Source organism: Cotesia glomerata, linkage group LG1, assembly GCF_020080835.1.
Source record: "Cotesia glomerata isolate CgM1 linkage group LG1, MPM_Cglom_v2.3, whole genome shotgun sequence".
NCBI classification, from domain to species: Eukaryota; Metazoa; Arthropoda; class Insecta; order Hymenoptera; family Braconidae; genus Cotesia; species Cotesia glomerata.
Window position 1 is genome coordinate 5,961,055 of NC_058158.1, and position 16,719 is coordinate 5,977,773.

The 16,719-nt window shown below is 27.1% G+C and overlaps 2 protein-coding genes across 11 annotated transcripts in view; one reads left to right on the top strand and one right to left on the bottom strand.

Annotated features, from left to right (window-relative positions):
• LOC123275030 (sensory neuron membrane protein 2-like) overlaps positions 1–6,786 on the top strand; it is a 20,316-nt gene extending 13,530 nt beyond the window's left edge. For 4 of the 9 annotated variants that reach the window (XM_044742909.1, XM_044742907.1, XM_044742908.1 and 1 more), the window contains 8 exons: positions 1,502–1,581; positions 1,645–1,796; positions 2,234–2,393; positions 3,864–4,112; positions 4,332–4,543; positions 4,778–4,952; positions 5,301–5,546; positions 6,310–6,786. In XM_044742909.1, the coding sequence (XP_044598844.1) occupies positions 1,747–1,796; positions 2,234–2,393; positions 3,864–4,112; positions 4,332–4,543; positions 4,778–4,952; positions 5,301–5,546; positions 6,310–6,603 (1,386 nt within the window). In that variant the 5' untranslated portion in view covers positions 1,502–1,581; positions 1,645–1,746 and the 3' untranslated portion in view covers positions 6,604–6,786. Of the gene's footprint in view, positions 1–69; positions 158–251; positions 270–1,123; positions 1,582–1,644; positions 1,797–2,233; positions 2,394–3,863; positions 4,113–4,331; positions 4,544–4,777; positions 4,953–5,300; positions 5,547–6,309 lie in introns of those variants that run through there. The other 5 variants (XM_044742905.1, XM_044742910.1, XM_044742904.1 and 2 more) reach the window with 5 other exon arrangements.
• LOC123275032 (proton-coupled amino acid transporter-like protein pathetic) lies at positions 6,654–14,823 on the bottom strand. Of its 2 annotated transcripts, none has more exons than XM_044742913.1 (8): positions 14,287–14,823; positions 11,804–11,918; positions 11,003–11,092; positions 9,594–9,951; positions 8,520–8,795; positions 7,985–8,163; positions 7,534–7,703; positions 6,654–7,243 (listed from the first exon to the last, which is right to left on the bottom strand). In XM_044742913.1, exons 2-8 carry the CDS (start codon positions 11,863–11,865, stop codon positions 7,002–7,004), a joined length of 1,377 nt encoding a protein of 458 aa, XP_044598848.1. In that variant the 5' UTR covers positions 11,866–11,918; positions 14,287–14,823; the 3' UTR covers positions 6,654–7,001. The 2 variants fall into 2 exon arrangements, with proteins under 2 accessions (XP_044598848.1, XP_044598849.1); XM_044742914.1 differs by lacking the exon at positions 14,287–14,823 and adding an exon at positions 13,830–14,086.
• Positions 14,824–16,719: the final 1,896 nt, after the last annotated feature.

Sequence of the window (16,719 nt, forward strand, 5' to 3'; positions counted from 1 at the left end):
TTCTAAATATTTTCACGATAATCTTTAATTTATAAATTTGATGTGGTTTTATAGTTTGGTGTCTTTCAGATACTAATGGATGAGTCTTAGATTCCCGATTAGGGTGTTTAGTATTTATCGCAAATTTGATGAATCGCGATGTTCAGCTCTCTAGTTGGTGAATAAGTTACAGTTTGTTAGAATGTACTTAGTGTAGAGTATTGCATTAAAATTTGCGCAAATGGATCCTTGTTGTTTAATAGTGATAATAAATAACTTGAATTAAAAAAGTAAAAGAATAGAAATAAGTTTTCAATATGATTAATATCTTTCTTATCATTCTAAAAAAAAAATTTATTAATTTTAAAAAAAGTTAGCTGTTATTAACAATGGATAGATTTTAGTGCTTAACTTATTATTGAATATAGTAATTTTTTATTAACATTAACCACACCATATATTATTATCAAAATCATGAAATATTTATCGTTACTATTTTTTAAATTATTGGTTAAAATTAAAAGGCGAAATTTATTCATTTAAAAAACTGCATAAAATAAATAATAAGTCATTAAAAGTTGAATCATTTTTGAAAAACAAATTACAGATGAATATTATGCTAATTATTAAACATAACTTAATTGTAAAATAAGTGCTCATAATAGCGAACATAAGAAAATTGAAATCGTTTATAATCGCTTGAGAATAGATGCAACAATAGAGCTATAAGTTTAAATACTAGGTCATGAGGGGATGATAAAGTCGAAAAAAGGGCTTGGAATAATAATTGTATTAATAAACGTACAACTCATCGATTTAAAAAACTTTTCATTATCCTATAATTTGAATTCTAAATTATAATTTTACGTAACAAAGCAGTAGAAAAAAAAGTTTGAATTAAAAATAAATTTTCTAAAAATGTTTTTCTGTTGTGACGTTGTAATTGTTAAAATAAATATTTTCATATTATCACGTGCTATCTGAGCTTTTAAGTATTTAAAAATCATTAGAGAATTATTCAATTAATATTTTGATTAAACTAATGTTGGTATTTATTTATGCAGCATTTATGATCGATTGGTTTGATAACGTCGAAAAATATCATGACAAAATTATTTTACACGAATATAAAAATGTAATGAATTATAAATTATTGCACTTGCGCATTTATTATCTCTTATATGAAATATTAATGCTAGCGAAGTTGTTAGTTTGCGATTCATAGATGTATGATATACCTGATAGTTATCTCATGAATTAATAAATACTTGAAATAATACCTACTATTATCAGCTATAAAATGTTGCACATAAAATGAAATTACAGCTTAACGTTAGTATCGAGGATACACTGTTACTTATGTGATAAAAAATGTTACAGCAAGTAACTAATTTAAAGTAAAAAAAATCAACAAGAATTATAAACAGTGAATAAATTTTCGAGATTAATAAAAAATACAATTTTTAAAATAAAATGTCTAATTGCCGTTCGTTTTGTCGAAATTTTTTGTCTTTCATTCCAGGACTGTTGTTGATATCATTAGGAATTTACCTTGCAGTCGAAAAACCCCACTCTAATTTGATTGTCTCTCAATTGCGTGAGGTTAGTATATTTTATTTCAAATTCAATCGTATTGCATTTTTCTCTTGTGAAAATTAATTTTAGTCTGCAGAATTAAAAGAAGGTAAATTCGGTTACGATGTATGGAAAGATTTAAATATATATTTTAAGGTAAATTTATTTCACGTAACTAATCCCGAAAATGTAATGGAAGGAGAGAGTCCTATTCTCGAGGAACGCGGTCCTTATGTTTATGAGTAAGTACCTTTTTATTGAACTAATTATAATTATATCCATTCAAGCATCGGCCAAAAAAGTCTTCATCTTTTAAATACATTGATATTTTAAATGATTATCAATTAAATTACAATATTAAAACACCTTGATGTGATTAGCAAATAATAATTTTAAATTTATTATCAATTATTATTATTTTTTTTTTTTAATTGAAAAATTAGTACTTAAAGTTATATGTATGAAAATTTAGACTTGTAATAAAAAACTTTTTTTGTATCAACCTTCCTATAATTTATCAATCAAACTATTGACTTTTTTTTTCATTAAATCGAAATCCTAGACACTGCAATTACACAAAAACCAGTTTACCTACTGTAATAACTTATATAGATATATATTTAAAATGTACTTAGTTATCTTACCGACCTACATTGCATTACTTTGCCACAATGTCTAGCTTGAATGTTCAGAAACGAGTGACTCAATTTGATGAAGAACTCGATGAGTTAACTTTCACCGTATACAGATTATATCGCTTCAACAAGGATGCATCCACGGGTTCTGAAGATGATGATATCGTTATATTGAACAGTGCTTACTTAGGAACTCTCAATACTGTAAGCTACTTGTTATAAATCAATAATTAATTTTTACTATTAAATTTCCATTACTTACTTCAATAAAACAATAAAATTTTAGTTACACTAAATTTAAGTGCTCAAGATTTTTGAGTAAAATTATAATTACTCAAAATTACTTCCTATTAACCGTAGACTGGTCAACGTATGAGCATGACGTTGCGCTCAATTATATTTTTTTTTATTACATCTTCAATATTTACTAAAATTATTCAAAAAAATTTGACTTTGTTCCTTGAATATTTTAGAATATATTAATAATTTTTTCAAACATCTTCGAAAACGTTAAATTGCTAAAAAAAATTCCTTAAAAAAATTCACGGGGCTTTCCTCATCGCTTGACCAGAATCGTAAGTAGTTTTTTGTCTGCCGCGTTGCCGAAAACACCTCTAGTCTCTGCCTGTCAAACGTGTATGAACTGGCAACACTGTACGCTCTAAAAGCATTGCGGCAAATCCCTCATTACTTGACCAAAGTCGTTAGGTCGCGTTTATTGACCAGTCTAGGGTTAATTAATTCTTTAATTTTTCAAATTTTAAAAATTATAATTGTTTTTTTTTTTTTTTTTTTTTTTTAACGTCCCGCTAAGAAAATTGAAAATTTTCAAAAATCGGGAAGTTATTGTTTTCACCCCGTTTTTCGAAAATCTAGTTTTCATCAGATCTCGACGTTTTGAGGTCCTAGAAAGCTTCTCTGACTATTCCCACGATGGTGTGTGTGTGTGTGTGTGTGTGTGTGTGTGTGTGTGTGTGTGTGTGGATGTATGTAAACCTCTCATAACTTTTGAACGGCTTGACCGATTTGATCGCAGTTGAAGCCATTTGAAAGGGTTTGACTAAACTTAGATTTTGAATACAAGTTGGACCGATTCGGTCGGATAGATTTTGAGAAATCTTAAAAAAACTGCGAAAAAAATTTTTTTCAAATGTGGTTTTTTTTTAATAACTTTCAAACAGCTTGATCGATCAATTCCAAAAACTAATTAGCTCTTAAAATCGAAAAACTACGTCGATCGCCACCAAGCCGGTCGAAATCGGTTGATTCGTTCGTGAGTTATCGTTGACGAAAGAAATCGAAAAAAAGTGTTTTTTTCGAATTACACCGAAATTTCTGGTCTGATCGAGTTGTGATTGAAAATATATCATAGAATTTTAAAAACTGCGTCGAATGCCGCCGACCGCGTCAAAATCGGTTCATTCATTCAAAAGTTATTGCGGTTTGAAAATTCAAAAAATAATGTTTTATTAAACGCCTATCAGACTTTTGAGCTTGGAGAGCTCAAAACTAAACGAAAATTATATTTTCGAGCTTGAAGAGCTCAAAAACGTAATAAGTGCAATTTTGAGCGCTTAATTAAAAAAGTAGCGGGAAGTTGCAGGGATGGCCTTCAGGGTCAACCATTTTCCTAATTTTTTTTTATTGAAAAATTATTTTAAAAAATATTTGTAGATAGCATCAAAGGCTGCAGCATTTCTTGGAAAATTCGGCAACAGCATACACAACTTATTTCCTGGGACCACTGACATGTTTACACGTGGCAAAGTCAGGAACTTATTATTTTCAGGAATGCCATTGATATGCGATAAAGACAAATACAAAGATCTAGCCATGATATGTAACTTTCTGAAAGGACAAAAGCCTCCGATAATTAGTAATACCGACGTACCAGACAGCTATTTATACAGTTTTTTTAGCAGAGTAAAAATTCTTTTTACATCTATTTTGTATTCATATTATATATAGTTTTTTTATTCATAAATCATAAATCATATATAACTTATTACAATAATAATACAAATGAAAATAAATTTACAACAAAAAATAAATAAAAATTCATAATTTTTTGCAACATAAAAATAATTAGACATGTAAATTTATCTTAATTAATTAACTAATTAAATAAAAAATATCTTACAGAATAATGACACTGAAACGGGTCCCTTTACAGTAAATCGTGGAGTTATAGATAAAGATGCGTTGGGCAATACGACGTCTTACAAAAAAATGCGCGTTACTAAATATTGGAGTCAAAAAGAATGCAACGTAGTAGCGGGCACAGATGCAATAACTTGGCCACCAATGACTGAAAAGTTACCATACGTAACGGTATACGAGCCTAATATATGTCGGTATGTACAAAAATAATTATCTACGTTTTTTTCTGATATTATTGTAATAAACAATTATGTTAAATCACTGCATAATCACACAGCATTAGCTAATAACTAATCATTAATAATTAATATACATACTAAGTATTGCAACGTTGTACTGATAAAAATAACACAAAATATAAGTCAAATAATATTATGCAAATTACAAATAATTGTGGTTGTAATTCTAATTATAAACAATAATAATAGACAAGTACGGCCCCGGTTTAAAGAAGAAGTTACTTTGAACGGTATAATGGGCTACCGGTATGAAATGGATGATAGTACTTGGGATAAAGAAAACAGCGAATGTTATTGTCTACCTAATGCAAAAAAAGTACCGCAGTGTCTCGAAACCGGTCTTATGGATATCATCAAATGTCAGGTTTTATTGATGTTTACTTATTTATATTTATTATATTATTTTAATAAATGTTTTGTTGCTTTATTAATGCATAGTTAACCGTCAAAATATTTTTATTGTATTTTTGGTAATTATTTAGAATTGTTACTTCGCATGATTATTTTGATAAAATAAATTTTTTTTTTATTTATGAAAATTGGTTAAATTAAAATTTTCAGTCAGTACTTAAAAAGTATAATACAATCAAATTATTTAATATAAATTATAAATTTTTGGACTAAAAATTATAAAACTGAAAGTAATTTGTTTTCATTCAAAAACTTTTTTTTTTTCTAAAACTTTAATAATAAGCAAAGAAAATTTTATTAGGATGTACCGGTAATATTTTCTGAACCTCATTTTCTTCACGCGGATCCAATTCTCTTGGAGTACGCTCGCGGGTTGAAGCCAAATCCAGTCGATCACGCAACATACATAACAATTGAGCCCCTAAGCGGAGCTCCACTCAGCGGCGCTAAAAAACTTCAACTAAACGTTAAAGTTACACCATTACCTGGAATTACACTGCTCTCAAATGTATCCACTGGATATTTTCCAATTCTTTGGGCCGAGGAGGTATTTATTAACTTATTCTCTTTCAAATAAATACCTCAATGAATGAATAAATTAGACAGCCTAATTTATTCACCCATTTATTTATGTATCAGCTAATTAACGGTCTATAAATTTAAATAATCAACTGAAAGCTTACATTATTGGTGTATATTATTAAATACCGGTAGACTATCTGCAAGGCCAGTTGCCATGTGTGTGTAAAAAATAATAAATTACAATAACGATCCACAAAGCTGATCGGATTTATATAATATCCTTCATTATTTCATTTCATAATAATTAATTCTATAAATTGCATTTATAATTAATGGTTATCATTTTTTTTTTCTAATTCCTTTTTTATTATGAAAATTTTAATTAAATATTGAGAAATTTCGTTGTTTAATCGCAAAATTTTAATAAAATTTTTGATGTAAAAATTTGTAACGGGATAAAATAACTCAGATAAAATAAAGTGTATAATTTTATGTGAAATTTTCTCTAATATACAAAATTATTTGAAAAGTTTTTAAAAATTATTCAAACTTTCAAAACTTTTTTAATAAATTTTGAATGTTAGTACAAACTTTACTGATAATTATACATTTTTTCTTGACATTGATAAACTAAATCATGTTTATATTTTAAATAAATATTGAATTAAATCATTCTCAACGTAAAAATGTGTAATATCACTATTCCTACAAGGGATTTTTGCATAAATTACTAAGTTTCAATAATAGTTATAATTATAATTAATAATAATAATAAAAATAATTTATAGACAAAAACACCAGATATTCAAGAACTAGGATCAATTATAAACGCTCATCGTCTGCTAAATGTCTTTAAATACATGACATGGGTACCAATAATTATCGGATCATTCTTAATAATAAAACTGCTGTGGTGTCTCTGTGCTGCTGACAATGAAGACAAATTAATGGAGACAAATCATACCCCGGTACAAGCAATAAGAATATCACCACGTTCACATCCGGCAGTACTTCAGCCGAGTCAGGGATTTAGCTCCGTAAGACCCGCGAATCGTAATCGTCGCAATATCTTTGCTAAGTGAAGGCCGTGTGACGTATTATTCTTTAGTTGCTCTGATTATATTTTTTTTTCTTTCACTAGTGATTACGATTATTATAATCATACGCTGTAAGATCAACAAGATCCTTGATGAACACATGAATAAATGTGTGCAAAGATGTATAATTCCTTAAACTCGTATACTACTTGTTAAAATAAAGACAAGTAGGCGTCGAAAAAAGTTGGGTTGGAGCGACACTAAAATTCCACGTATTCCAAATCACTCGTTTGGCCTTGGATTCAACCCAGCCGGAATTTATTTCTTTTTATTTAAGTTATTTGTTTTGCTTGTTGCTTTTTGCTTTCGAACATATGTAGAGAAAGATTAAGATTTTTGTCGTTTGAGTGTTTAGTTGTTTTTAGCTTTCAGTTTCGGATAAACTACGCGTAGTCTTTGACTATGTCGGACATAGCGACCCACGTGCCAGATATCAATGCGAGAATTGAGAAGATGAAGAGAAATATGTTTTTAACAAGCCTCCAGTAGCACGTACCTAGATGACCTTCCCAGCATGAAATTGTCTCAACAATAACGGGGATTGCGATCCCCAGAAAGGAGAAAAATACTGCGCCGACTAGAGAGATAAACGGCTCGAGATTCGGTATCGCCAGAGCGATTACAACTGTAACAAAATTATAGAATATTATTGACTAAGCTGTTGCATTTAATTAGGCTTTTTAATTCTTTAATATTTTCAATTCTTTAATTTTGAAGAATTAGATCACCTTCAAGAAAAAAAAAATTAATTCTTTAATAAAAAAATTGGTCTTGCTCTTTTAATTCAAGATAATAAAGTTGAATTAAGTTCAATTTTTTCGGTGGATAATTAATAATTACAGTGACCGATTTTTTGTTTGCGTATTGTTAATGCATGTATGGATGTGAGAAAAATAATGTACTGATGATAATTACCTGTAAGCAGAGCCATTATTATTCTCCATATTGTTTCGCCAACACCGCCGTACTTGTGACTCAATCTAGATCTTACTGCTAGTGATGTTATTTCGAGTGGAACGAAAAATTGTAGTCCATAAGTAAAGAGAATCGCTAATGCAATTATTAATTTAACGACCTGAGCGAATCTGAAATTTTATTATGTAATTTAGATTTTCATTTATATTGTTATTATCTTGTGTACTTGTTACTGTAAGTGATAGCTTAAATAATGTCTATAATTAAATTTGAGAAATTAAATTTTTATGATATTTCAAAGTTAATTAGAAAAAAAAAAAAATTTTTTTTACTCTTGATATTTCTAATTTTCTCAAAAAATTTAGAAATTTTTTTTAATAAGCTTAAGAATTTTTTTTTATAAGAATTGTTAGATGTAAATTAAAAATTTGATAAATAAAGCAATGCTTACACATCATCAACAGCTAAATTGAGAGTAATTATTGAGGCTGTTTCTTCACCGTATTTCAAGTATCCAAATATTCCCATAATCGCGTACAACCCAACAACAATAGTCATAGTTATGTTAAGAACACTTGGGCAGCCTAAGAAGTGATGGGGTTTTTCCATACTGTTCTCGATTGGCATTACCTGGTGGTGATTAAATATTTTGTATAAATATGAACAACTAAGTAAATATTATTATAAAATAAAATAAAGAAAGGTATTTAGTCATAAGTCATAACTGTCGCACGTGATATAATGATAATAAAATTGAAAGAAATGAATTTTATCAAAAATTTCAATAATAATCTTGTTTTATGATTTATTTAAAGATTAATAACATTATCATCCATTACTTTTATTGCAATGTAGGAATTTAGCAAGATAAATTTACGATATTTCAACAAGATAATCTTAATCGAGCAATGAACTTTTTTTTATTACTGTGGGAGACAAATTTTTTTAATGAAAGTATTATTTTATTATAGATAATTATTGCTTACCACGCCGATTCCCTCGATGGCAAAAATCACAGTGGCGAAAAATTTAGGAAGGTTTTCGAGTTTAGCGATGTATTTGATGTCACTGTGAGGCTCAAAGTCTTTAAAAACGTAGTAGAGAGTACTTGCTAATCCGACAATCATGAATACATTTGCGAGCGCCGAAAACGGTATCAAATATCTCAGATTACGTATTTGAGATAGTAAAATACACGCTGGTATCAGTGCTAATATGTATAGTCTTATGTTTATGTCTGAGCCCGTATGATAATCGGTGATCTATTGGAGAAATCAAAACAAAATCATTTTTATTTTATTAATATTTTGTGTTTATTTTTAATCGATTTACATAAAAAAATACGCCGGTAAAAATTACTGTACTGCTATAATTGTCTGCATTTTGTATTTATTTAAAATTTTGGAGTTTGTTATAGTAAAAATATTTATCATGAGTTAAAATCATTTCATAAAACAGAATCAATGACACTATGACTTTAAAATTCTTTACACAAAGTTTTTTTTTTTTTTTATGTAAAATTCAAGTAAATTTCATGAATAATTAAAAAATTTCCTTTCTCATGAAAATTTTATTGATTAAAATTTAAACTCGAAATTCTGAGCTGAGAATTGAAGATACGGACAAAAGCATAACAATTTTTTTTTGTAGAGAATTAAATTTCCTACAAGTAAGTTCCTTATCAATTTTTCCGTACCTCTATATACTTTTTAGTCGGAAATCAAGTTTATAGTTTTGAGAAAAAATTATTTGAATATAGCACGGTAAAATTTCCTATCTAATGAAAAATTGTTTCAAATTTCAAGTCAAAATTATGAGTTAAGAATTGAAGATATGAAAAAATTATAAAAAGACTTTTTTTATATTAAATTAAATTTTCTACAAGAAAGGTCCTTGTCAATTTTTCTGTATCTCTAATCTTTTAGTCATAAATCGAGTTCATAGTCTCAAGACAAAATTTTTTGACTATAACTTTTCAGGTGAAACCTTGAAGTAAATTGTGTTCATACAATTTTTCATCTTTTTATTTTTTCATTTCAACCGAGATTTAGATAACTCACCTGTTTAATAGTCGTTGAAATAAATACAACGTAAACACAGGCACCGCCAAAATACGTACAGCACAGTGCAGTATCTACGGCTAGTTTCATGAAATTGGCGTACGGTCTTAGCGCCTTAGGCCCACACGCAAATGCTGTTTGGGCCGTTTCAGAGTACGTCATTTTGGGAGTTTTCGTCCGCCTACAGAGGTGATGTGATGATCTGACGAGAATGTGGACGCAGTGTCCGCAGAGTATCCCTATTAGGAGTGTGCCTATTCCACCGAAGAGGAGACCGCCGTTTTTTAAGGCGTTTGGCATCGCTAATATTCCTGAGCCGAGAGATGACTTTACCATGTGGACTAACGATCCTAGGTCACTGATGTCAAATATTTATATTATTATTATTAGCAATTAAGTGAATTTTAGATGGTCAAAAATAGATCGGACTATTTTAACTAATTAAGCCGATTTATTTTACTACAATAAAGTAGCTCACACTATGATATGAAAGCATACTTTCAATTTAAATTGAAAGTTTTATTTTAAATCCGAAATCGAAGAGGTTGAGGATCGAGGTTTAGTTTCCCAATCAGTATTTTATTTATACACGTTGAATCTCTTTAATTTTTTTCTAACCGACTATTCGCTCCTTAACGCTCACCAACTTCGTATTACATGATTCGATCTTTTTGATTTTATTAAAACTATCGAATGATTTAACTTTCGAATACATTTTATTTAATATTTTTAAATTTATACTTGTAATAGTGTTAAATTTTCTGATAAAAAAAAAATTTGATGTCTTTTAAAATAATAAATAAAAAAATTGAATTATTTAATATTTTAACAATAATTAAAAATTTATTTACCAATTTTATATTCATGAATTTTATTAAAAATTAAAAATCAATTGACATTGATCCGAAAAAAAAAATTTTTATCGATGTTTATTATTGATCAATGATCATAGATTTTTTTTTAATCTAATAGATAATTACAAGAGAATCATAACAAGTATTTTTTTTTTTCATTTCAGTCTACGTAATTTAAAAAAAAATATTTTATTATAAAAAAATTAATTAAATAATAACTGAGACATTTTACTTTCGATAATTTTATTTTAATTACCAATGATTGATATAATTATTGAAACAATATTTGAATAAAAAAAAAATTATTTAACACTTTCACAATCACGATTCTGTAAAATTGAATTCCAAACTCTAAAACTTGATTTATCTTGAGTACTCAAAAATATTTACATACTCTTAATGAAATAACAACAATATAATCAATCAAAAAATGTCAATTTTTTCCTCATTATTTCAGGCCATTATAAATACTGCACCGAGCGTGCTAATCTGTCTTGAAAAATGAAAACAAGGTGAAATGTAAACATATAATATAAATATAATATTGATACTTACGAGTAGGTATTTTTTTTATCTCGATGTTCAAATGGATCATAGAGTTCATCCTTTTCGTTGTACTCCCCGATAGTCGGCGCTATCTTCGTGCTGTTAATAAAAATCAAACGCAAACATATGTATCACTATTGTACGCATCTACCACTAATGATCATGACCAGTTATCTATCGCATAACTTTCTGTGTAATCACTATCAATGTCAGCTGGCCGATTAATCGTAATACTACATCTTATAATTGTGAAAAAATGATCAGAGATACCACCAAACTTGTTGAATAACTATATAATAATTTATTAATTAGATTACAGAATTCCTTGATAAGAGCGAAAAATTATCGGGAACAAATATTGGTCTACAATATTTTTAAGTGTATCATAGATATCAAATTTATACTTTATCGATTTAATAAATCAATATAAACGATACTGCGAATTGTTTTTCTCAGGTGTAAATGCCCGTTGATAATGATATAGGCAAAATGTAAACAAGAAAAAATTTATTTAGATTTATTCTCTTAAAAATTTGAATGACGCGCAGATTAATCTCGCAAAACATGATATTTTTTTTTTTTTTGGAAAAAAATGAATTATCCCAAACATAATACGCTTCATTATCACAATATATTACGATTAATCTACGTCAGATTATTCACATTACAAAATTTGTTTAGTGCGTCATTACTTTTATTATCTTAAATCTAAACGTAATTTTATTTTAACCGTGAAAATGATATTTATTTTACGGTTTTACTTTACTAAATTATATTTTTTTAATTGATAAATATACACGACGAACTTACGTGCTGCTAAACTCCTTCATTTGACTTCCTGGAGTCTCTTTTTCAGAGTTATTTTTCCACATTTTTTTATTATTATTTTGTTATTTTATTAAAATTTTTTTTTTTGAACCTTGTCCTGAAAAATAAACAAAATTAATTAAAATTATTTTTATCTAATAAACAAATTAGATTGTCAAAAATTTTATCGACATCGAAAATCAAGAAAATATCATTTTATAATTTTTGAAGCAATAATTTATAAAATAATCTACCCAATAAAAAATCTGAATAAAAATTTTTAATGTTTTTAAAATAAAATAAAATTTAGGACCATATGATTTATTTAAAAAGAATGTCTTTATATATGACCTTTAAAAAATTATTATAACAAAAAATACTTCATATTAGATGAATATCTTAAAACTTCATTCCAAGTCCTATAAAAAAAAAATGGTAAAACCCAAACAAAAATAAAATAAAGTCTTTATCAATATTGAACGATTAAAAATCATCCTTCCGATAAAAAGTACTCTTAAACGCAAATCTCAGTAAAATAACAGATTATCAGCCCTCATCAAATACAGAACAAAAAAAATCAGTTAATTAAAATAAATAATCACAGTTGATAAAAGTATGTTAAATAAATAAGAAAAAAAGTAAATTAGACGGAAGAGAAAACTCATTGTTGCAGGTTGACTATTTTTTTCCAATTACACAAGGTCATAAATATAATTTCTAATCATCAGTTCACGTAAGTGAAATCGTCGCGATGGCATTGACACAAAATCAAATACGGAAATAAAAACACTATTAATTTACGGACCACGTGTGTTTGTAAATAAAAAGCGAAATCTTTGAATTAAAAACAAACAAACAAGTCACTTATCACTAATTAATCGATTAACTTAATTAACAGTTTATTTTTTATAAACCGGATGTCGTCTATTTATCACATTAATCTATTTAAGTAATCTTCAGTTTAACATTCAAAAATTCATATCAGTTTTGACATTTTGACATGAAAATTAAGAATAATTTTTCCGGAGATTTTAAATCAATGAGATTTAATCCTCGGAATATCTAAGCGTGATAAAGTATAAGTATATCAATTGATTTATTATCAATCTGATAAATACCGGTATAAGAATTTTACTCACTAAAATATTATTCAATAAAAATTGACAACAAATAAATTTAATTAATTAAAAACTGATCTGGAAATGCAAATGTAAACTTATGAATAAAAAAACTGCGACATGAATTTAAATTATTATATCAGTAATAAAAAATCGAATTGCAAAAATGTTGAATTGCAAATTAAAATTGACGTTATGTTATCTATTATGATAATTATCAAACCGCTAATTTGTAATTTAATATCATGTGTTCTTTTAGTAGATGCTAATGATAGTGCACTCAATTATCAATATTTCAGTAAATATACCTAACAAAAGTCTTCCTTATTATATTATATTAACTTCTGTACAAACAGCACATTATTTATATGGATCACTTTTTTATTTATTAACACGTGCTTAAGTGTAATTAGATTAAATATATATGACAGCTTGTAATTTAATTGTTATCTCGCATCGGTATCACTATTTTATTTATTGAATTGTCAATAATATCACGATTTTTTATAGACAAAATTGTTTAAGTTAAGTTATTACAAATGAAACTTTATCATTTAACATTTTTCCGAGTAAACTATTGTTTATTATTTCACTTTTATCAAACCACTAACTCCGTGTTATCTTTTCCTTATACACTAATGTTTAAAATGACTAAAAAAAAAAATTATTTAAAAATTTTACATTTAAATTTTCACTTAATTAAAAATTTTTTTTTTAAACATTAAAAATAAAAAACTAATTTCAAATTAAAAAACAAAACTCAAACTTCTAATTATATAATTTAATGAAATTAGAGACAAATACACAAATAATGATGTTTTTCTAAATTTCTCTAATTCATCTAAAAATAAATAGATAAATAAAACGATGGTATTAAAAAAAAAAAATACTTAAAATAAAAAATTACGTACTTGTTACGAGGTTTCTCGTAGCCTTAAAAATAATTTAAACAGATAAAATAAAAAAAAAAATTCACAATAAAAGAGTATTTACAAAATACATGGGATAAAGTAAACGTTTATCGAGAAGGACTGCGGAGACTGTACGTCTCACCTGATGGGCGGTCTGTTACACTCTAGACTAGACTTAATGGTATATACTGTAATAAGGCTTATAAAATAAATGACACGTGAAAGAGACCGGAGTTATTACGTTAAGCGTGAGCGAGTGTACTTACACTAAATGAATCTCACTCGGGGAGTTAGAGATGTTATATTATTCGCGTTATCACCAATAGCCAAACTGATTACGGATTACATTTTACCTCAAACATCATCATCGCTCTCAAAAGATAAAACATACATTTTTTTATTTCATTGTCTTATTGCTATTATCAACAAAACTTATTATCGTTAAATGAAAAAATACCTTTTGTCAACTCCCACTGAGCACACACATATAAATAATTAAACAATTATTATTTATTTAGATCAGAGTAATCCACTTTTTAAGTTCATTATTTTTATTTATATTATTATTATTATTTTTCCGATAAAACGCAATTTTTTAAATCCAACAATTAACGTGCGTCGTTCAGCAGACAAAGTGTAACTCGACAGTCTTAAAGTATGCGGTAATATATATACCGAGTATGTAAAACGACGTAAATACACGTGAGGGTCGTTTGTGTTGATAAGTCATCAGTAAAACGGACTCGTTACTGTGGGGGGACCATGTTACGTCCTCAAGTCCTCATTAATTTTAAAAATATTTAAATAGTCTTATTACTATTGTCTATGAGTTAAAAATAGAAAAATATTTGAAATTAACTATCAACAAAACAAGCGAAGGGTTTAATTAATAAATAACGAAGAAAATCAAAATAAAATTGTTTGTATTTTTTATATTAAATAGGGGATAGATCCGTTCGTATTCGCCCGTTAACTACGATTAACGTCGCACATATTATGTTATGCGTTCACACTTTGTCTCCCTTTCTCTTGGGATAAATAGAACCACCACTTCTCATTTAATTCTGTTACAAACAACTGGCACCTTCATCTTTACCACCTCCAATTTCTTCTCCTTCTCTCCTCTGGATGTAAAACGTTAAATGTAAAATGTAAAATTTGAGTTTCAGCTCTTTCTACTCATACTTATGTATTTAAACTCTTTTATATTTATAATACATAACATTACGGAGAACAAAATCACACGAAATAACAGAGACAGTTTATAGAGCCTATAGAAGCTATACTTAAAGCATGGTAGGATTAGATTCGATCTATCGTTTTTTCCCGATTATTTTGTCCTTGTTACAATCGTTAGCTCTTACTCTTATCCTCACAATAATTACAATAGTCGGTAAAGTAATGTAACAACATATAGTAACATTACATTGGTAGTCGTATATGGATACTTTTACTCCCTCGCACCTCTCAATAGCGACAATAGCATTATCTTTATTGCACTTACGGTTTCAAAATCCCATAAGCATGTCTGCATTCTCGATCTCGTTCTTCCTTTCACTTTTTTTCACTACACGTGACTCGTATTATCTGGCTGACCATTTTTTTTAACTATTTTATTATTACAATATCGACGATTATTTCTCTTCTTTTATTTTAATGTCAATTATTGTTTAATTGATTGAATTAACTTTCTAATTAACATAAATTTTTTTTTTTAGCAGGAATTTTTATCAGTTTCTTTCTTAAAGGCATCTATGATGTCGCGTAAATTTTCCACTGCTCCAAATACCTGTAATGCGTATTAAATGTTTAGCTAATTATTATTAATATTAATTAATTATTAACTAAGCCAAGTTTAGATGTTTGCGTTGAATTGCCGTGCTATTTTTTTTATTGTTGTAATTTCTTTTTATTTTCTAGGGTAATCGTAGGGTAATAAATGTAAGTATGTTAATTTTTTTTAATTGTTCTGTAAATATTATTAATGTGTTTAACGAAAAAAGTTTCATTAAATTACTTTTTTTTTTTATTAATAAAAATTCCTGAAAATAATTTTTTTAGGTTTAAAAATTTGCTTTATAAAATTTAAAAGTGAAAAAATTTATTTTTTATGCTTGATTTTTGAAAAATTGTTATTTCTATAATAAAAAAAAAAATGTTTGACAGAAAAAAATTTTTTAGGGACACTAAATTTTTTACTGTGCTTATAAATAAATATTTTTTCAATGATCAAAGTCATTAAATTTTGTCAATAATTTAACGATTTCTAAGAAATCATAATTTGTTTTTTGAATAAATAATTTGTTTTTCATTAATTTAATGACGAGTTACTATCGTCCACGGAAAATGAAGAGTATTATTCTTTGTTATAAATTCAGAGAATTATTAATGGTATAAAAGTATAATAAAAAAGGCCATTCGGCAGCCGAAATGGAAGTAGATTTTTCAAATAAAAAAAAATTGATTTTTAATAAAATAATATAATAACACTGATAATGTATAACTTAATTCATGAATTAAAAACAAAATTCAATAATAAATTTAAAACTATTTACAACAAATTTTGGAAAAAAAATTATCTTGTGAAGAAAAAGTTTCTCAAATATTTACCAAAGAATTGCACAGATTATAAGATTTGAATTATAAATGTCCAAATTTTAAGTAACTGCTTAGAAACAACAGTTTTCAAGTTAATCAGAATTTTGCAACCGGATAAAATTTTAGTTGAAGAAAACAATGGTTAGAACTAATTTGTGACCTATTTACTGACAACCTACCCAAAAACGTTATACAAAAGACTAATCAATATAGTAATTATTGAATTTACATCATGATTAAGCTATGATGTAGACAATAATTCTAAAACGGCTGCAACAGTAAAGCTATTTCA